The sequence below is a fragment of the Strigops habroptila genome, chromosome 8 (assembly GCF_004027225.2).
Source record: "Strigops habroptila isolate Jane chromosome 8, bStrHab1.2.pri, whole genome shotgun sequence".
Taxonomy (NCBI): Eukaryota; Metazoa; Chordata; class Aves; order Psittaciformes; family Psittacidae; genus Strigops; species Strigops habroptila.
This window is the reverse complement of record NC_044284.2, coordinates 6,395,395-6,417,027: the sequence shown is the minus strand read 5'-3', so window position 1 is coordinate 6,417,027 and position 21,633 is coordinate 6,395,395. Positions and strand designations below refer to the sequence as shown.

General features: G+C 40.6%; 1 protein-coding gene across 2 annotated transcripts in view; it reads right to left on the bottom strand.

Moving 5' to 3' along the window:
• NMNAT3 (nicotinamide nucleotide adenylyltransferase 3) overlaps positions 1 to 19,357 on the bottom strand; it is a 44,239-nt gene extending 24,882 nt beyond the window's left edge. Inside the window, exons 1-3 of one of the 2 annotated variants that reach the window (XM_030495600.1) lie at positions 19,110 to 19,357; positions 8,671 to 8,807; positions 1,321 to 1,504 (exon numbers count right to left, since the gene is read on the bottom strand). In XM_030495600.1, the coding sequence (XP_030351460.1) occupies positions 1,321 to 1,504; positions 8,671 to 8,779 (293 nt within the window). In that variant the 5' untranslated portion in view covers positions 8,780 to 8,807; positions 19,110 to 19,357. The other variant, XM_030495599.2, reaches the window with a different exon arrangement.
• Positions 19,358 to 21,633: the final 2,276 nt, after the last annotated feature.

Below are 21,633 nucleotides of genomic sequence, written 5' to 3'. Positions count from 1 at the left end.
ACCCAACCAACGCTGCAGGACAGACCTTTTGGTGATTTCTCACCCTGAAATATACAATTGTGATTAAAGAACAGAGAAGTTTTCTCCAAAGACAGGGTAGTGTTGCCTAGTCTTCCTCCCGCCCCGATCCTATTCAGCTGGCTGGAGAAAAGAGGCAAAAGCAGCAACTGGATGTCTACATTCACTCAATGAAGCAAATAAGAGCAGAAGTAAAAGGCTCCACTGGTTGTTTTGTAAGTATATAGGATATTCTTATATATGCTTTTGTAAAGTGAAAGGTCTGGTTTTGAACTGCCTTCACAGAGAGTCATAAGAACTTTCTGGGCTGTTTTTGGAAGGCACATTTTAGAGCCTTAAAGCTATCCAAGCAACTGTTTCCAGTTAGCAAGTAACCTAGGAAATGTGGATAGAAATGAAGAATCATTGATAGTTCTTACAGCACACTTGCCTTCTTGAAAGACATCTTTGAAGTCTTTCACTTTAATGGTATCTCTTGACTTCTGCAGCACCTACATTTCCAAAAAGTGGCTAGCACAAGAAGTTTGCGTTCTCATCCTTGCCCCATAACGCACTTATTACCAAGACCAACCATAAGGGCAAAAGGAGTGTTTCCAGGTCCTTGCATCAAGTTAACGGGTTTTGGACAAATTGTTGGGTTTTTTTTCCCTGCAGCACAAAACCACAGCAAATTCAATGATTTTGAAGAAAACAGCAGCAGTTATGTGCTCGGGTTTCGCTTACCGTTAGAGTTAATATAAAAACTTCTCAAGGATGTGTGAATAGATAAACCTGCAGGCATAATAATGCTAACACAGCTTATCTGGAACAGGGATGCTCCTGAAGAATAGGTTTGTTTGTGAACTCTCTTACTGCGTGATTAAGATCTCTACATTACCTGCTTAGAGACTTAAAAACTAGAGAAATAGGAGCCAAGAACTTTTCTGTAGAACTCTTTCAGTGACTGTAATTCTGCAAGATCCTCTCTTGGAGGAGGCTTCCCACACGCATCTAACTACTGATAAGGCACAAGTGCAGCACTATGGAGCATTGCAGAGGTCTGGGAAAAGCCTTTGCACTGGCCTTTGCACTGGGAAAGCAGAGAGTCCAGATAGGAGATACTGACTACACAGCCTTTCTGAAGGGAAGTGACGTGAATTTTCATTGCATATAATACTCTATCTCATAGCAGATGATGCCATAAACAGACATATTCTGCTTTGCTTGGGTTTTACAAGAGCAAGGTCTGTGCATTAACCCAGTAGCCTGACAGAATTTTGGCAATCAGTAACTTCAGGAAGGAAGGGAAGAGAATGTAATTACCTTAATACTTTTACTGTCTCTATCCACGTCTCCTGCTCACTCTCCCACGGATCAACTCGAATCCAGTCAGATGTCCCCAGGGCTAGCTTAGCCATTGCCACCCGGTGCCTTGCTGAAACCAAGCCTTTCTTTCCGTAGCCATCATTAACAGGAGATATTATGCCTTCAATCACCTGATACCTTCCTTTTGAAAAAAGGACATAAAGAACAAAAGAACAATAAGTCATCTTCACAGATCTTGAAAATTTAGGGTAGACAGGACCTTGAGAGCTCATCTAGTCCAATCTCTTCAAAGCATCGTTAACTTCAAATTATAAATTTGAGAGGCTATGAAAACTTATTATTTTTCATACAGAAACAGCAATTTACATCTAAAAGCAACCTTCTTGTTCCTCTGTGAACTGCTCACAATTACTATCAATATGTTTATCCTATGAGATGATTCAAAAGGAAAGCTGGATGAACACACAATTTTCAAATAGAGCTGTTTATAATTTATGATGCAAGCTATCAAAATTGCTGGATCTAATTAAGTTTTATATTCCAGTAAGTTCAGCTTTTCTATAGCCAGAGCAATTGATGACTTAAATGACCACTGCTTTGTTCTTCAGGATCTGATGCTTGCTATTTATCAAAATCACTGTGTCTTTTCATTGTGTTAAAGCAAGAATTATGGCATATTGCTACAGCTGTGATTAATGTGATTCAGACAAATCAGAAGAACAAAGATGAGGCAAATGGAGTCTAAAATGAGACTTACAGCACTATGGTCCAAACATCAGCTTAGTAGCCATTAAAGACCCTTTCTATCTGGCTGATCACGTTAATTAAATTTGAAAATATGCCCATATTATTCTACTCTTGTAACACAATGTAATCATTAACACGACAAGCTCTTTTTGTGAGACTTTGCAGTTCTGGCCTCAAATCAGCAAACAAAATGTTGCTCTCATTTAAATAAATCCACAGGGAAATAAAGCACTGATATGAGCTGCATCCCTCAAGAAATGGAGAGCAGAGGAGGGGTGTTTCACATAAACAAAAATGAAACAAAATTATTATAATATAACATATACATTTTAAATAACTAAGTATGATACTGAAGGGGAGTGAAATCATCTTCCTTTTTTCAAATTAAACTGTTTCTTAAATGCAGGAAGTTCCTTCTATTGTTTTGTAATGCAAATGATACTCCTGGACTCTTGATTTCTGATACTGGCACATGAGAATTTAATACTCCAAAATGAAAATTTAGTAATGTCACATTTATTTTGATGTAAGAGGGTAACATTTTCAGAAGAACTTTAGTGAATTGGACTTAAAAAAATAGCATGGAGAGTCACTGAGATTCACAGGCCTGTCTCCTGTTGAAATGTTGAGTCCAAACTACGCTCTGTTTTAAAACATTCTCATTATAGGCAAAATGGGCAATAGAGCCTGATAAAATTTTCCAGAACCATGCAAAAATGTGCATATAATTAAGTCCATCTGTTGACCTGAAATTGGAAATAATTTCACTTGACTTATGAACAACAATTATTATCTGATTCGTTGATAACATACAATACTATAACAAACTCTCTTTAAAGGGAAATAAATTAAAGTTTGAATTCATTAATATTACCCTTACTAAACGTGTTTTCTTACACAAGAATTTTCTTTGCCACATTTCAGTTCCTTTCATTTCAGTTTCTACAGATATAAATTGTTCCCTTTTATTTTAAATTAACATATTAAGTGTAAAAATGAAAATGGTGTGAGATCATGCTAGCCAGGAACGGTTGCAACTCTGCCATATCCTTGTGAACTGTAAAGATTTCAGTCTCTAGCCTGGCCTAGAACTGCACCAACTGGATGAGATAAGAGCTTCTGATGACATATCAGCTTGTTCCAAAGCAAAAATGAAGCCAACTGGAAGAGAAAAATCAAGGTTGCTAACACTTAAGGTACCAAAAGAATAATACAATAACTGGTTGAGATGATTCACAAATGAGTAACTCAGCACTATGCAAACATGATACACGAGAGCCATCCACCTAAAAATACAAGCTTTAGTACTTAAAACATAGGAGAGTATTATCTTATTACTGTCTCTAAATAACTTGTGTCCTCTTCAGTAATTTAAAAGTTCACCTGCTCAAATGTGACCAGCTCAAATATCTGAATTCTCCCTTCTGCAGATACCGACATTTGTTTAAAAACCATACAGGGAAAAAAGCCAAAACCAATCAAAAAGCCAACAGCTGCACCCAAACCCATACCCAAACACCAAAAAACCCTACACAACCAAACCAAATGCCCCCAAACATCCCCATCCCCTAAAAAAACAACAAAAAACCTCAACAAAAACACCCCAAACCACCCTAAAGGCCAAATGCCAAAACCTCACCAACTCAAACACACACCAAAAAATTCCCCACTGAGAACCAAACAGCAAAAAGCCTCCTGCAAACCCCACACACCTTGATGAAGATGACAGGTTTTAACTCCCCTATCAAAGGTTTCTGACCTGTGTATCCAAATTCCTGGGTTTTACCTGGAGACTGCCCCAATTTCCTTTTCAGAACTGGATAAGAAACTAACTTGCATATCTTTGTGCATTAATGTGAACAAGTGCAGCACACACGATACCAAATGTTTTGATTGGGTTCTGGAAGGTTTGTCCAGGAATAAGTCTTTTCTCTGCTTCAGGAAGCCTGTTCTAAGGGCATAAAGCTATCTACACATGTAAGATTTAACAAAATGAGTCTGATGAAGAGTTTAAATTTTACTGCACAGTACATACAGAATATCAAATAGATAACAAAAATCACTTTGATTGCAGAGGAGTCAGTCCTCCTTTGTGAGGAAAGTGGTGGTTATTCCAAAACATAAAATGATGTAAAACTTGCTATCAGAAGGAAAATATAGGTAGGATACCAGGTGGGAAGGGACCTCGAGGAGTTGTCTGATCCAACCATTCTAGGCAAAGCATGACCTAAGCTACATGTCCCAGCACCCTGTCCAGACAAGTCTTAACAGTGTCCAGTGCTGGGAATCCATCACTTCCCTGGAAAGATTATTCCAATGGCTGATTGTTCTCATTGGGAAAAATTTTCCTCTTCTGTCTAACTGGAATCTCCCCAGGATTAACTTGTACCAATTACCCCTCATCCGTGTGACTCCTTGTAAAATGGATCAATCTCCCGTTCTAACCATCTAAGATGCAACAAGAGTTCACAGGAACATAATTTGTCATTTCTTCACCGAACTAACCACTGACACTTGCTTTTATGAACAGGGTTAACTGGATCATTTAGTTTCTTTAATCTGCCGTCTATGTGTGACATACATTAAAAACACAGTAAAATTGTGTATTGAAGTAATAGTAACAGTTTCCCTTGAACCCACAAAAAATCAAGCTACCCTGCCAGAACTCTCAGCCTACTAATGCTAGGAAAGCAAATACAAAAACTGTTCATTGTTCCATTTAAACCAAAATGTTTATTTTATTTATAGGCTATAATTAACTGGTGTGGGGGGAAGGATAGCTAACTTCTTTGTTTAGATTAAATACCAAGACGATGCCATCCTATGCTTAGCTTCCCATGACATGTCTGTAGAGACTGCCAAGCATGAAAAAGACAATAGACAAAGCTTTTTCTACTCATGTTCAGTCACCTTCTGTGAAGGGAATTCAACAGAAGGAAAACCAAAGGGGTAAACAATTCAGCAATCATTGCGTTGAAAGTCAACATAAACAGCCAATACATCAGAGCAGTAACGGACAATCTTCTAGGATAGCTCTCCATAGGATGGATAACTTCGCCTTCACCACTTGAGAGTGCTTGAAAGATGCATTCACTCAATTAGATGAGGTGTGCAAAAACTGTAGTGACAGATGCCATGAGAGTATCCGGACAAACATCAATCATATCCACCTGGCTGAGTGAACTACAGGGCCTGAAGGTGCAGATTTACCTCTGTAGTCAGCCAGCCACTCAAATACATTGCGACTTCAGGAACTCCTCCAACAGCTGAGTAACTGAGCACGCACAATGATCAGTCCTCAAACAAATGCTTAATCATCTTCACACATCACATTCATAATGAACATTTTGTATCAAGACCTTAAAATGCAGCTTTGCTTCTACAGAGGTCACTGAATTTGGACAAAAAGAAGGAAAGGCAGTCTCCTGACAGCTATAAAAATGAGTTACATCCTCCAGAAAGGAAGGCTAAAACCACAGTTTTCAGAGTAACAGTGTGAATAATAAAGTATTGCAGCTCTACTCACAGGACACCTTATTCTGAAGTGCTCTCATCCAAGTGATTTTTGCTATGTAACATGACTGTGAAGCAATGATTCTCTTCAGAGAGGCTACAAAAGAGGTGACTAGGATTCCAAAGTTAAATACAGGGTCAAATACAGGGTCAAAGATCACTGCAAGCAGGGGATGCCCACCCCTTATTCTGTTGGGTTTTAGAGTAGGACAACAAAACTTGTGGAAAAGAAAGATGCCCACATGTCTTCCACTTCGAAAAGCATTCCTTAAATTCAGCAAAATGTTAGGACCTAAACTATGCACTGATAATAGGGTTCAGAAAACTGAGTTTTATGTAACAGAAGCATTTTCTTTAGGGATGTGGTATGTCTTGAGATGTCTTAAGATTTATGCTTTTGCTGCTTTGATTTGCACCTCTGCAAAGTGCACTCTATAGCTTTAATCCTTTCTGAACACTCAGCCACACGTGCATCCCTCTGAATGCACCTTTCAAGGCTGAAGCCTAATACCTTTAACCAAGTACTGCTCTACTTAAGCAAGTGCTGCTGTAAATCCTGCCATGAAAAAAAGAACCCCAAACATGTTTCCTTTTCATTTTTTAAGTTCAGTTAATTTTAACTAATGTCTGTCGATATTTATTGTATATGTAGTGAATAACTACTGCTGATCTGGTCCCGTTCCAATCATGTATCTATATTGCTATACACACTATCAAAACAGTAGGCTCAAACTGGGGTTTTTTGTGTTGTTTGCAATTCCAGTTATCAGAACTGTTGTAGGAAAACCAAACTGAAGTCTCTATTTATACTGACTTGCTGCTGTTCCAATCTGTTCCTATCCCTTTCTTGAAAATAGCAGTCCATTTTATTCAGATACACCCCTTGAACACCACAAACTTCCAAATTCCCAGGGCCGGTTAGTGACTAATTTCTCCTTGGACTTCTCAGCTCTGCAGCCCAGTGCCGCATCTGACACAACCCACTGACTGTGTCACATTTTCCCCAAGTTTTCCTAAGACAGTAACTCATTGTCCTTCACCTCCTCCTTGCATCTGCCTCATCACAGATAGAACCATCTTGTCTTTCATACCCCACTTCCTTGCCCTCTATCCCTTTTGGTCTTATCTGGAAACTGGGTGATGTAAGTATCCTCCAGTGGCAATACTTGGGAAACAAGGCTTTAAACATCTTACATAGATTGGGTCTAGTACTATTTCTTTGGACTTTACAGTCAAATGATAGATACAGTCAAAGAGAAATAAAAGCATCTGGCATTAGGTATGAACAGACTGGAAAGGCATTTGCCACAGCGCGACTTTCAAGAAACATTTTTAAAACACTGATTCGAATCTGAGGCAATTCTAGCTACGTGAGAATGTGTAAAGAGTCAAACTGACATGAGAAGAGGCAAAATCCAAACAAAGAGAATCATTATTCAGTCACACATAGCTATGTCTGTTGTATTTAAAAGGCAGCATGACAAGATTTATGGACTGATATTAACAGAAAAAGAGTGACTTAGTTGACGTGGCAATGAAACTCAGGTACTGCTTAAAGTATCAGAAACTCAATAAAACTCCCTTCTTAAAACAGGGATGTATGAAAAATAAGATTAGATAGCATTTAAAACTGAAGTGATGTGCAAAAAGCTGGCAGGCAGAATTACTGGGTATGTCAGTCAGGATGCACATCAGGAACAGTCACGTCATTCATAACAGTAAAACCTGACTGCCAAGTCAACTCCAGCTATTGCACAACTCGTCGTTTCTGCCCCATCTGTGACTGAGCAGAACAACTGAAGGAGCACCAGAAGTCACATTCTCCCAGCCTAGGGAACATCGCCCATCATGCTCGTTAATTCTTCACTCTTCCTAGTTAGTTTTCCAGGCATTCAGTGTGTATGTTAGCTTGGAAGTGCTTCCCATCAAGAAGGGAATCAATGCAAATACAGCAGACCACCACCTCACTTTAAACAAGCTTTAGACATGCATAACTATGGTCCTGCAGCCCCACTGTCAGCTCCCAGTCCGCAACTAGTGCTTCTTCCCAGCAAGTAAGCTCCAATTTCTCCTCTCCTTCCCTAGGTAACCACAGAAGTGGAAATAGGACTAAAAACATGAAAGAATGACCAATTTCCTGGGTGGGAAAACAGAAAAGAAGCATCCAGAATTGATCATTTTAAGTATTCTCACAGTATATGGCAAACATGTAGTTGCTGATTTTACCACACGATAGTACCAGTGGCTTCCAGATTCTCTCCCCACATCCCCACAATTTGACAGCCAAATTCCTTTTACTGTCATCTTCTGTTCAGGTTCCTACTGAACCACCTCCCTAGGAACTTCTGTCAGGTTCCAAGAAACTAGAATTCCCTTCCAACTCCTTCCAGAAACATATGTGTAGATTTTAGCTGCCAGATGGAAAAAAAATAGAAGCCTCAGCAACCAAGCAGCTGATCGAGCTTCCAGTGCAATGCTTCTCAGCAGCTCTTCTGATTCTTGCTGAGGTTCATGATTTTACCCACCTTTCTCCTGTGTTGCCAAAACCTTCTAGCCTGCCAACATCTCACTTTTCTGATCTTCTTGACGGGGAAATGCTTTTGCTAGGGCAGGTAACTTGTACTTCTTAGTGAAGATGCATAATGAGTAATTAAGGTTTCATCTTTTCTCCAGTTTCACCCAGCTGTCAAAACTGCTAACGCTTCTTCGTCTTAAAACACAATGTATTAGAAAAGCATGAAATGTGAACACAAATGTTTTTTCTCAGTTTCAAAGCTGTTAGGTGTATTCTTTCACAAGGCTCCGCCTGTTCCATGAAGATGATCCTAAAAGTGCTCATAAAACTTCCACTTTATTTGCATGAACATTCATTACAATACTTGTTTATGTACTGAGCCAAAGGAAGAGGTAATACTAGACTTCGTGTATTGAATATGCCATGAAACCTTTATACTGAATGATCACTAAAGCATATTAGAATTCAGCCAGTTGCACAGTGACATCTTATCTATAGCAAACGTTAAAAATCTTTCTTCCTTTTCACAGTAAACCACCATAGGAGTGTGATCCTACCACCACCTTACTGACCTGTTTGGTGCAGGTGATCTCTAGCCAGCTCAAATAAACGCATGTGCATGTTTGTGATGGGGTTAAAGGAGCCACAAGCTAGAAGAATGAGAGGTATCCTGCTCTTCATTATGACATCAAAACATTAAAGCTCCACCCTAAAGAAAAAAGATAATATTAAAATCAAAGACAAACTCGACACAGAGCAGTCTGCCCACTGGTCCTAAGGCTGAAAGGAGCACTGTTTTCAGAACTGTGTATTCCTGGAACATCAGTAAAGTATCAGAAGATCATTCCTCTGTATCATCACAGCACATAGGCAGCACTACCTCAGAAACATGTGTTCTCTGATATTCATTAGAATCATTGAACAGTTTGGGTTGGAAGGGACCTTCAAAGCTCACCTAGTCCCACCCCCTGCGATGAGCAGGGACATCTTCAACTAGATCAGGTTGCTCAGAATTAGGAAGGCATCAACAAATTCTGTTTCCCCACATACAGAGATGGCTAGAAAGTATTTGTAGAAATTCATATTGTCACTATTATTAAAACCTGACAGATTTCTTACACAGCTTTTAATTTTTACCTGCTTTTGACAGAAAACAAGGGTTTGTTCTGCCTTTCTCTCAACCCCCTAGTAATAATTTTGGAACCCACAGACCGGCTACAAAAGCAGAGGATTTTAAAGTTCTTACAAAGGACCTTTGCAACATATGGCAAAACCCCACATGCCATGCCCAAACCTACAGGTCTGGCTTCCTTAGCTGGCCAGCCAGCAAAATGTGCTAGCCAGGTTATCAGCAATTACCTGGGGAGTTTCCTTGTCGATGGCAGACCAAGCGATGGTGGGTCAACGACAGGGAGCAGCAGGGGGAGAAACCATAGCTGTTAAACACCACTAACCTTACAAAGCTATGAACAGGGTGAATGGGTGGGGAGCAATGCTGTTAGGAGCCTTACAGGTGCATTTACAAAGACCCTTATATAATTCAGTTAAAATGTCAGTCATCTCAATGACAAAGTGGCAGCAAGCAGTTTAAGTTAGTCACTGTGCTTGGAGCTACTTATTGCATAGCTCTTTTCACAAGCGATCCAAAATGTATCTGGGATGATAAAACCAGTTGTGTCCCACACCCATATCTGTGAATCCAATTTTTAGATCATAGAATCACAGAATGGTTTGGGTTGTAAGGGACCTTAAGATAATCTAGTTCCAACCCCATTCCATGGGCAGGGACGCCCCCCACCAGACCAGGTTGTTCTCTCTCTCTAGGATTTGAAATCTTTGCAATGCTCACGCCTGTATATCACACATACACCATTCTCTTCCTCTCCCCTGGCCTCCAGCCATATCCATCAAATGTGTAACAGTCTTCCTGCAGCACATGCTTGCATCCCAAACTTCAGTCATCAGTCCCAGGTTAACAGACTGAATCCAGTAAGGATTGTGCTATGTTTAGCCAAATCCTGTTCTCCATCTGCAGCGTACCAAATCACTGCACAAAGCACTCCCTCTCACTGTTCCCAGTACTTACTTTCCCTTCCCCCCACCCTATTTTCTTACTTAAGAAAAAATTAGCAATAACGACTAAATCTATGTCAAGTTGATCTTTTATAGCTGCCAACTCTACCTGTTCAGTTAGAGAGGATTTATGACTCTGAAGACTAGGAGTGTGCTATTTAACAGCATTCAGTGCACCTAGAGACAAGTTTAAATCCTTCCACTTGTGACATGTTGGCAGCTGGAAAACTTTTTACAGAGAAGATTCTTCGAAGCATATGTCTTGTCTGTACCTTGAACATCTAGTACTGAATATACATATAAAGACTCTTTTATAATGTTTTCAGTTTACTCATTTCTTTCATCTCTCATCATAGTAAGGGAGGGGTACTGGGTGAAAAAAGACTTGCTAACTTCAAAGTTAGCAACAATTTTATGGTCTTTAATTATAGCAGCTGTAGGGAGCGTATTTCACAGCACTCCCTACTCTGATTTACTATAGTACAGACACTAACAAACTCATACACTACAGGTTCTTAATTCAAAAAAGAAACCAAACTCAAAGTGTTCTTTTTTTCCATATCAACAACTCTGTTAATGTACCTGCACTGTATGGGGAAGTTTTTTTGCCTTGAACCAGGCAGAAAAACATTAGTACCTGTGATTAACTCAAAAAGAAATCATTGCTAGATCATTTAAGTGTTCTCTTATAGTCCCCATTTTGCTAGATAAATTCCGTTGCCACAGATTAGTGAATGCTGAACTCTCAATGATAAATCAATTCCAGACTAAGGATTTTGTTGAAGCAGAAACATTTACAGTCAAAATTACAATGGTGTTGCTCAGCATCCAGCCCTGAAAACACACTTATACCATCGATATAACAACCTAAAAGCAATGAGCGTCCTAGAAGTTTCGATTGCCAAGCAGTATCAGTCAGCACCTCATTCAAATAGCTGTTCAGGGGGCAAAATACATACCCATTCTTCCCTATTACACATACCAATAGCAGCTCTAGCTCTTACATCTGGTAGCTGATGACCTGATATACTCTCTTCTGTTCTGATGAAGTGTAGTTTACATTTCCTTTGTTGTTCTTTTCTTTGCCATCTTGAAAGTTATAAATTGAATGGTTTCTTTGTTTGTTTGTTTTTCTAAAGAAGCTTTTAATTCTATAGACTTCTCTGTTTCTCACCTGAAACAGATACGCTGGATGGTTTGATTGCAGCTCTTATTTATGCCTTGGAGACTCTAGGGAAAGACTTCAACCTACAATTCTTAATGATAACCAGACAGTATTGCTAATGGAAACCGAACAAACTAAACCAACAACAGAAAACAACAAAAAGGAAAAACAAACAAAAAATCAAACCAAGAACGTACTAATAGTAAACATATAGTAAAGAGGCATTTCAAAAGATGGTTTTATACACATATACACTTGCCCACAGACCATATATATAAAAAAATCTATATATGTAAATGAAAATAAAAACAGCTGTGGTTTTATTCCTACTGTCCCTGATATAGTGTATCCTAAACTTATTCAATGGGTATAGTGCAACTTTTAAGATTTTTACCCGATTTTTCATCTAAGATTGCTTGAGAAATCACACAGAAGGTAAAACTTGAAACAGAGGAGAAAGACTCTTGACCTGTTTATCGTAGCAGCCACACGTCAAGTGCTACAGCATTCCAGTGTTCCTACAGTTACAGGCTTCTACACACATTCAGTTCAAGTCATGTGCATTCTACCCACACCCCTGAAGCAGACTGTCCCTAACTACTTTCACCAACTGAATACAGACTAGAAGTAGGCGACTGTGCTGTTATTGGCATTTACTAAGTGTGCACATTGTGCCAGAGGAATACATTTCTATGTCATGTTTCTTGAGAGAAGGGACAGAAAATCACTGAGCAGTTACACTTTTACTGAGGCTCTTCCTCCTCCCATAACTACTGTATCTCTAAACTACCTTCATATGACTGAAGGGATTTGCTGCTGCTTTGCTTAAAAATGGCAAGATTTTAGCAGAGTCTGCTCTGCTATTCAAGTGTTTGCTGCATCAGTGCCATGTGTATATGTGCACCTTGAAGGATCAAATCAAACTCAAAACACCTGAAATCCCATTAGAAAAAGACTCACAACTGTACTTCAGAAATCTAAAGGAAATACTTACAGCATGTTAGCAAAAAAAGTGTGTTAAAGCAAGAGACAGATGCCAGATTGAGCTATGAAAGCATTTTTTGATTGATGTGGTTATTATTTTTAATAATTGCCTATGATATCTCTACAGCAAGACCACACCTTCTACTTTCAACTAGTTTAAAAGCATTTGACAAAAGCCTTGGAAATAAGTAAGTTAACATCACTATTACCAAGCAGTATTAGTAAACTTTGTATGTTTGTTTTAGAATATAATAATTGACTTAATGTTTAATATGTAATTCTGGTTTTAAAAAGAAACCACCACGTTTGATTTTTGCACGAAGAACAGTCAGTTCTTCTGCAGAACTCTGCAAACACATCTCCTGTTAGCTCAGCTTTCCTCTTGACATGACAGACACTGCCTTTTGTCGTGCTTCTAATCAGTAAAAGATAACACATCTTTTGTCATGTTTGCTGCCTCTCTTGAGAAGTCATAAATAATGAGAGCAAGAGAAAGCACAGCTCTGACCAGAGACTATGAAGGTCTACTGCTTTGGAACATCCTAGGTATTGCTTTCAATGATGAAAAAGATGACTTAAAGAATAAGGTTTGAAGGAGACCAGTTACACTGCGTTCCTATTTCGTGCAGTAAGTGTGTCTGCCTCCTCTGATGGGTGGTTCTGAGTCTGTGTGCTCTGCTCTGGGCACATGTACCAACAGCCTTAGCCAAGCAGGCGCCTTCTTCTTAATGCCAGTTACCTTAGATGTGAGTGCCTGCAGGCTAGAAAGCTTTCAACAACAGGTATGCACATCATGTGGCTATACATATATGGGCACATACCTTCAAATGAAGAGGCCACACTTAAGCTATATAAAAACGGTTTTATCACGGAAAAATCATTATAATTTTCATTAGAAAATTCCTGCAAGTTCTTTTTCTGCTGCCGATATTCCTACATATCGAGAATAGATGACGTTATAGATGACCACAGTTAAGTTCTGCTGAAAGTCAGTAATTAGAGCCATATATGATTAATTATCAGCAGCACAATGGAGTGCTGAGCAGTGCAGTCTGATCCATGAGCTGTTAAATGAGCAAACTGGAGGACAAGACACTGCTACTTGCATGCGAGGGGCAGACTCACCCTTGAGATAAGAACTTCTGCAAAAAGCAGAAATAAAATGAATCCCAGCACAGGATAAAAGTGTTTTCTCCTCCTGTGAAGGTGAATCTAGGCTAATTTAGATGAAATTTAGACCCGAACAAGCTCAAAGCTGCCCACATCCATTCTTTTACTGAGTCATGTCATTACCTTGTAAAAATTCATGTAGCTGCACTGAGCCCAGCTGAGTTACATACACCTGGTGACATTAAGGATGTTATGGTTGCAAGACACATTCTCAAAATCAGAAAAAAAGAAGTACATTTTAGTAGCTAACCCAAATCAGAGTAAACCACAGTACACAAAACATTGTGCCCTTAAAAATATGACGGGCTATCAGATCTTCTCATGAGGTTACTAATGAGAGTCACTGCCATAACAAAAGCTACTCCAGTCAGTAAGATCCCAGCATGTTCTACCACTGAAATCAATCCTCCACAACAGTGAAAAATGTTTCCCTGTATATCCCCACCTTTCACTTTAATAATGAACATAACGTAAGTATCTGGATGAGAGAAAAAAAGAAAAATGTATAATCTCGGATGATATTTTATTTGCTCATCAAAAGCTACTCACCCCCGCCAAGAAGAATTTCACAAGGTGCACATAAATATTACACATAGCCTAATATGACACTCTAATCCTCTAAAATAGCTTTTTCAGGGCCACATGATGGATCATATTATTGTTAAATTCCAGTGATTCAGGTGCACTTCATTTCTTTGACTTTCATTGGAAAGCCATTAAGAAGGTAGGATACAGGATTTTCTATCAGATTCAGCCTATCAGAAGCATGAAGTTGCCCCTTCCAATGCTCACATCAGACCTCCAGTCAGAAAATGCAAGGCCCACTCCAGTTTCTAAATCGGCTTCAGAAAAACCCCAAATCTAATCAACTCCAAGCTTGTCACAGTCTTCACTGGAGCAGTAGCTTATATAACCTTATAAAAATCATCCAGGCTTTTTTCACATGTATCTGTGAAAACAGCCCAAAGCACAACAAATGCTGTCTTGAGCAATGCACAGGGATCTTGTGCTTAAGATAGAAGATTGACTTCATTTTGGGGTACGTGCCATTTCTTCTTCAGCTTTGTCCAGGCAGCAATTTTCCCAGCAAATGGTTGTGACCAACAAGCTATCCATGGACAATTTATCTCACAGAAAACTGCGCTATGGCTGTGGCCCAAATTCCAAATGCCTTGGTGGCTAACAGAGAAAGCAGCCTCACCAGAAGTGTCTCTTCCTCTGCTGAGATTAGTATCCTTCCAATCACAGTCTGATACTTGCAATCATACATACAGTATGACTCTTGCAATTTCTTTATTTCAGGCTATGTCAGTGGGGAAATTCTCTTTCACAGAGGAGCCAAGAAGACCCCTCCATCAGTTACACTTCTGAAATAAGCTTAAACATGACTCACACTTGTTTTGTCATTTTAATGATTCTTTTTTTCTTCCAAATAAAGATTAGTTCGCTATTTTTCCTTTCCATTCCCAACCATTTCTGCTCCATTGCTAAAAAGAAACTACAGCTGAAAGTCACTGAACAGGAAAATTCACTATGCAAAGGGCAAAAGGACAAAGCATGAAAAATGTAAATAATAAAGTGACCACAAGACTCTTACAGGGTATGAAATACATGCTAAAATTGAACCTCCAGTTCATAACAAACATCGTATTGCCTTAAATGAGTTTCAAGGGCAAAAAAACCCAAGAATAATTCCTTAGCACAGTCTTAGAACCAAATGGTATTCTCAACAGACACAGCAGTGCCAGTGAATCCAACGCAGCTACAACTTCATTTTTTAAGCCTGTAAATTTTTGCAGGTTTATAACTAGAATTCCACAGTGGCACACTAAGGTGTCTGGTCCCAAGAGTCTACCTGATAAGATGTCCACAGAGATTCTCCTATGATGGTATTCTGTAGCATGTATTTTTCTTAATGTTCTTAATCTGGACCCTCACCCTACAAAACAGGCATGCTTACAAGCTGCCTATTGCCTGAACACAATATGGAATTCAAACCCCACCATTCATGCGCATCAACAGAAAACTCCCACATTGTTAACATGCATGCATGTGTGAGTTTACCAAGTATTTCAAGGTTGTCACATTTACCTGTGTCCTTAAACAGTAAAAATGTAAAGACAAACCACAGCATGACGCTCTTACGTTCCTTCTCTGTATTCTCTGGGAAAATCATGGAATAATCCCATTTTGTAAGAAAGGCATTTTGTTCTCACTGCCCGCAAAACATTCAGCAGTGCTTAGTGCAGAGCTCTGCAGCAGTTTAATCTGGTTAGAAAACTAATGATACTACACTTAGCCAGAACTATGCAGAAAATAAGTCAAAAAAGACCAGCTTGGCAAGCACAGCTACTCTGTGTTTGCTGGGTAACGCAGGCTCTCAGCCTGCAATTACATAACAGCAGTCCCTGCACCTTTTGGTAGCATTTCAGCAAGGTCAAGAGAAGTCAAACAGTTCCTGGCATCATCTTGAATTCATTGCAGTACGGTCTTTATAATTACTTTTCCAATAATCCCTAGTGATCTCTGGACCTCTTACACTCAACTCCTTTCCTATTCCTTGTGCTCTTGTCGCACATGAATAAGCTTTTTCTTCTACTATAGTTGTATAAACTTCCTATTCTAAGTAACCAACAATCACCCTTCTATTTGCATGTATGAGTCAGTCATCCACAAAGAACAATACACTGATTTCTAGAAAAGGAGGTTACATGCAGCACCTAACTGAGGGTGGCTATTTTGAAGCAAACAAACTGCTGATTTAGCGAAAGCACCAACTTGTCTGTCAAAACCAACCCTTATTAAAACTTTAGAAGTTCCTCTTGAGAAGCCAGAGTGGTTTTTCTTCTATCAACTTCTTCTGCAGTTTTCTTACAATTACTAAAACACATTTAGCAGAACCTAAGGCAAATGTAGTAATAGAAATACAGCTTCCACACGAATGGTACATACTTAAGTAGCCAAGCATTGTCAATCACTAAAATCTGTTCTTATACAGCTGGTTTTAAAAGGTGGCAAATTAATGAAACCCCTAAAAGTAGTAGTGCAGAACACTCAGATGCAAAATAATCATACACAGCAACCACAGGGTAAGGCAGGACTCCCAGAACACCCAGCAAGACCAAAGTTAAAACAACATCCATAATCCCACTACTTGCCTCTCTGTTTCAGAAAGGGGCTATATGCCATCTGCTGTGTTAGGAGCAACTAACTCCTGACACTGGTTACGTAGTTAGGAAAGAACATCTCACTGGCTCTACACATGTATGAAAAGTGACTTGTAGCAAAGCAAAGAATTAAAATAAAAGGAAAAACATGCCTAAGACGACTGTCTTTCTGTGCTTCAGGGTTTACCTGACCACCTCTGGGAAGCAAGAAGGAATTCTTCTGCAATACATAAGGCTGCTCAGTTTGTTAAGCACATGATAGGCCTTCTCCTTTTCCTGTGAAACTTTGCCTGCTAGTTACTGCCAGAGGCAACAAACCCAACTCAGCAGACGAGGTTAATACTGAACATATAAAGCTGCTGTTAGAAACAAGATGCTCTCCCGCATCAACTCAGTAGCATCCAGGTGTCCCTAAGTGTAGCATACTCGACAGTGAGAAGGCTATCTGCAATGAAGTTTTTAAGCCATCAAAAGGAAAAGCATTGTGTGCATTTCTTAAGCTAATATATGAATTTGCCTACTAACACTGAGGATTTTGTGTAGCAATGAAGAAGTTTACATAAATGGCTCATAGGGTCAAGAGCTCAGATTGCTTGTTATCCTTATATTTTAATTAAATGATAATTTTAGATTTCTACTTGCCTCATCTCGTACAACCAAAGAAATCAAGGAAATTATACAAACATGTATGTGCCCTGCCTGTTGTCCAAAATGTTTTCCTTGCTCTTTAAGAATGTCTTACTCGTATGGGGACTTCCTTCTATCCAAAGAGGAAAGATCCTTAACTACAATGAAATTAGGCACCTACTTACAACTGCAATCATATTGCAGCTATCAGCGTTAATTTTCCTAAGTTCTTACAAGAACTGAAATACACGTTCAAAACCATACAGTTATACCGTCTCAGAACCTTGACTGTACCTCCTGTTCTCCATTGCTTGAGACAGCTCAGTGGGCTGGACCCTCTGACACTGCACAGCATTCCTTCTGTTTGTGAAGATCTCCATTATAGTTCGTAAGCCTATATGGCTAATTTTTAGTTCCTCCTTCTTATTGCCAAGAAATCATCACTGCAATGAAATCAGTTTGTCTCATTAAAGTATTTCCAAAGGTAGAACCTCAAATAGGCCTGTCACCTACTATGTCCTCAGTGCCCCCCCAACATCCTCAGCTTCTCAAAGGTCTTTTGGATCATCTGAACACTAATTAGTTCATCATAGCTACACTAAATTCTAACATTTGCACTTGGGAAGTTAAGGGTGTGTAGCTAAATGCTGGAGTCACATGATGTACCTAGACTTCAGTAGCAAATAATAACACCTGAAAAGCGCATTACTGGCACATCTCGTACTGCTACAAAGCTTGAAGAGAACTAACTTCAGGGATCTTTCCTAAACCCAGGCAACAGCTGCTGCGCAACCTCTTGAAGTAGAGGAGAAAGATAAGGAAGTTAGATTAAAAGAAGAAGTAACCATATAGCCACTTGTCTTCTTTAATGTTCACTGGCACACAAGTAGGTGTTTGGGGGGGGGAACTTTTAATTTGCTATTTTAAATATAAATACGTGGCTTTAACCGAGAGAAGGTATTTAGATTAGACATTAGGCAGAAGTTCTTCCCTGTGAGGGTGCTGAGGCGCTGGCACAGGGTGCCCAGAGAAGCTGTGGCTGCCCCATCCCTGGCAGTGTTCAAGGCCAGGTTGGACACAGGGGCTTGGAGCAACCTGCTCTAGTGGAAGGCGTCCCTGTCCGTGGCAGGGGGTTGGAACTGGATGAGCTTTAAGGTCCCTTCAACCCAAACCAGTCTGTGACCCTATGATGTACCTGTGGTCCTGCATATACGTTAGTAACGCATTTGCAGTGCCGGATACACCAGACCGGGGCCCCGATCGCGGAGGCCCACACGGTGACCCCAGCGCTCCGGGTGCCCGCTCTCCCGCCGGACCCATGGCCGCCAGCTCCGGCCCCACGGGGTGGGCCCACCGCAAAGCGCCGCTCCCGGTCGCGCCGGGACCCGGACCGAGGCCCAGGTGCCTGAGGAGGGCTGGAGCCCGAGCGCCAGCGGCGCGGCTGCTGCCGGAGGCCTCACCCGGCCCCGCGGGGCCCGGCGCCGCCGCAGCTCCGCGCCTGGACACCGGGGGAAGGGCCGCGCAGCTCGGGCCAGCCGCCACCCCGCCGCGTCCCTCCCGCCGCCGCCGTCTCCTCTCCTCCTCTCCTGCCTTCCTTACCGGGGCCGGGCCGGGCCACCTCCGCCGGGCCCGTGGCTGCCGCTCCCCCCGCGCCGTGCCGCTGTCCCTTGGCGCCGGCTCCGCACTGCCACCCGCTCTGCGGCGCTGCCCTGGGGTATCGCGATTTGCCCTCACTCAGCGCCTCACCCCGGCGGCCCCCGCCGGCTGCAGGGCAGGGGAAACGCTGCTGTAACTCCTTTACGCGCCTGAAAGTGGGGTTACAAACCTTCGGCTTCCTGCTGCCGTTCCTGTTCATAAGCATTGGCTCTGGAGTTCCGGGGTCGCGCTTTCAGGGTGGCAGAGGTCTATCTGCAACTGACAAAGAGTTTCCGAGTTCTCGTGGCTTTCTCAGAGGCTTAGAAAAATGAAGCTCAGCTTTCTGTGTTTGATGAATAGCCTCGTGGAGTCACTTTCTTCTCCATCAGCTGCTGAATGTCTTGCAAAATACACACATGTCATAAAGTGTGTGTTAAATAGCTTCTAGCAAAAAGGGAAGTCAGAGAGATGTAAGTCATTAGCTTATTCCCTTTAATTCTTGGGCATGTAAAATCCAGTTTCTTGAGATGTCAGAATGTCACCATTTAATTTTAGAATCTACCCCAAACCTTGCATTTTTTATAATGTTAAAGGGAAGCACAACTATTCCTCTTGTCTGACAGTGTGGTAAAACATAAATAGGATCCTGGATTGTATTTTTAAGCTTTACTGTGTGAATTGCACATGCAAACGATGAACCTTCCGTGCTGCCTTGAGGCCACGCACTGCCGTGCCAGCCTTCAGGTGGCCTCGCCAAAGGCTGGCCAAGGGATGGTTTCAGCATTTGGGTCTTTGTCTTGTGGCTGGAAGCAGGATGCGCACTTCAGAAACCCTGAAATGGTACCTTAGACTCCCAAGACAAGGCACAAGCTTAAAAAAATCCATACATATACAGATAAGTATATAAAGAACAGTGTCTCCTGCTTTTAAGCATATATAAATGTGGTTTGGGGCCTTTCTCCCTAATGCTAAATTTCTCGCCTGCATGATCCCTGGAGGTGATACTTTTAGGATGAAAAAGGTGTCAGTGCTGCAACTGTGATTAACCTGTGTGTGGCCATGTGTTCCTCCATGACATTTCCTTACTCTCCTCTGGTCCTACCCTGTTCCCATGAGGTTTTATTTTAGAATACAACTTATAATTCTAGGGAAGTACTATTGCTAGTGGTGGAGAGATTGTTTTCATGGTTTTATACGGGAAAATGGTGGACAAAAAAACTATACAAATAATTCCTTACATATAAGCAGCCTGGACTGTAGGTGCTCAGGCTTTAAAACCCTATGGGATTAGGAAATGATGAAAAGCCAGACGGGCAGTTTGGACATTAACTAATGTGTATGTATAAATAACCATAGAATGATAGAATCAAGGAATGGTTTAGATTGGAAGGGACTTTAAAGCTTATCCAGTTCCACTCCCCTGCCATGGGCAGGGACACCTTCCACTAGATGCAGGTTGCTCAAAGCCCCGTCCAACCTGGCCTTGAACATCCTACTTACCTATCGAGGGATCTACAATGTTATAGAAACAACAATTCCCCCAATTGCCTTTGAGAGAGAGAAGTCCACTTTAAAAAGCTTTCTGAATCCAACATCCTAGTGCATAATGGCTCATTTCTTTTTGCTGACGAGGCTTGCTAAACATATAAAGCTTATTTTGAAAAGTAGCAGCTAGAATTAAAACATCCTCTTTGTAGATTTTGAATTACTGTTATGTGTTTTGGGAATAAGTAAGAAGATTTTCTATAAAACGAAACATTGTGCTTCATTTACAAAAAAGAAAGAAAACCAATCTAAAGATTAAATCTTGTGCATCAAGCTTGAAAAATAAGGGGGAGCATCTGAGTTGACACAAATCAATGTGACTCCTCCATTAATCTCAATGGGAGCTGTTTTATGCTAGCTGAGGTTCTGTTGTTGTAAACTGAAGCATAGTTGTAGTAATAAGCATTTCTTGCTTGTTGCCTTTAACCATAAGTTTTCCATTTCAAATTAGAGGGTTTAAGAAGCTGTTTAATAAGTAAAATGCTTTTTGAACTGAGCTGTATCTAGAGTAATTTGCTAATGGTAAACAAAGGGAGCAGTAGGTCTGATCCTAAACCATGTTCTCCTCTGAGCCCTCTTGAAATGGATGAAATAGCAAATGATACCTGAAACTGAGTGATGTAAAAGAGATGGTAAGGGAAGAGATGAGGATCAGACAAGAAAGTGTGCAAGAGCTGAAGCACTGAGAGGCAGCACTGCAAGGGAAGAACAAATGACTGCAGAAAGTTCCAAGGTGATTATGAAAGATGAACTAATTAAAACCTGTCTTCCAGCAATTAAGACAAAGTTACCACTACAAAATCATGTAACATTCTGACAATCGCCTAAAGATAGTGATAGTCACTGGACCAGCTTCTGCTCTTTAACACAATAGTCTTATTTTCAAGGGTTTCAATTCTGGACTAGTTCCAGCAGGAGTTTGGAGCAACAATACTATTTTTGTATTACTCTTCTCTTACTGTCAAGTAAAACATAAGTTAGAATACCCATGTCAAGGTGTAAAACTACGAGTATGAAATTCCGTGCCAAAGTTGTTCCAGATGCTATGAATCAGGAGCAGTATGGAAACCTGGCACTGACTACAGTTCTCAAGACACAAAGCTCCTAGGGTCTTACATGAGTTACACACATCAAGGCTGCAGAATTAGGCCTTGTAATTGTAAAACCTG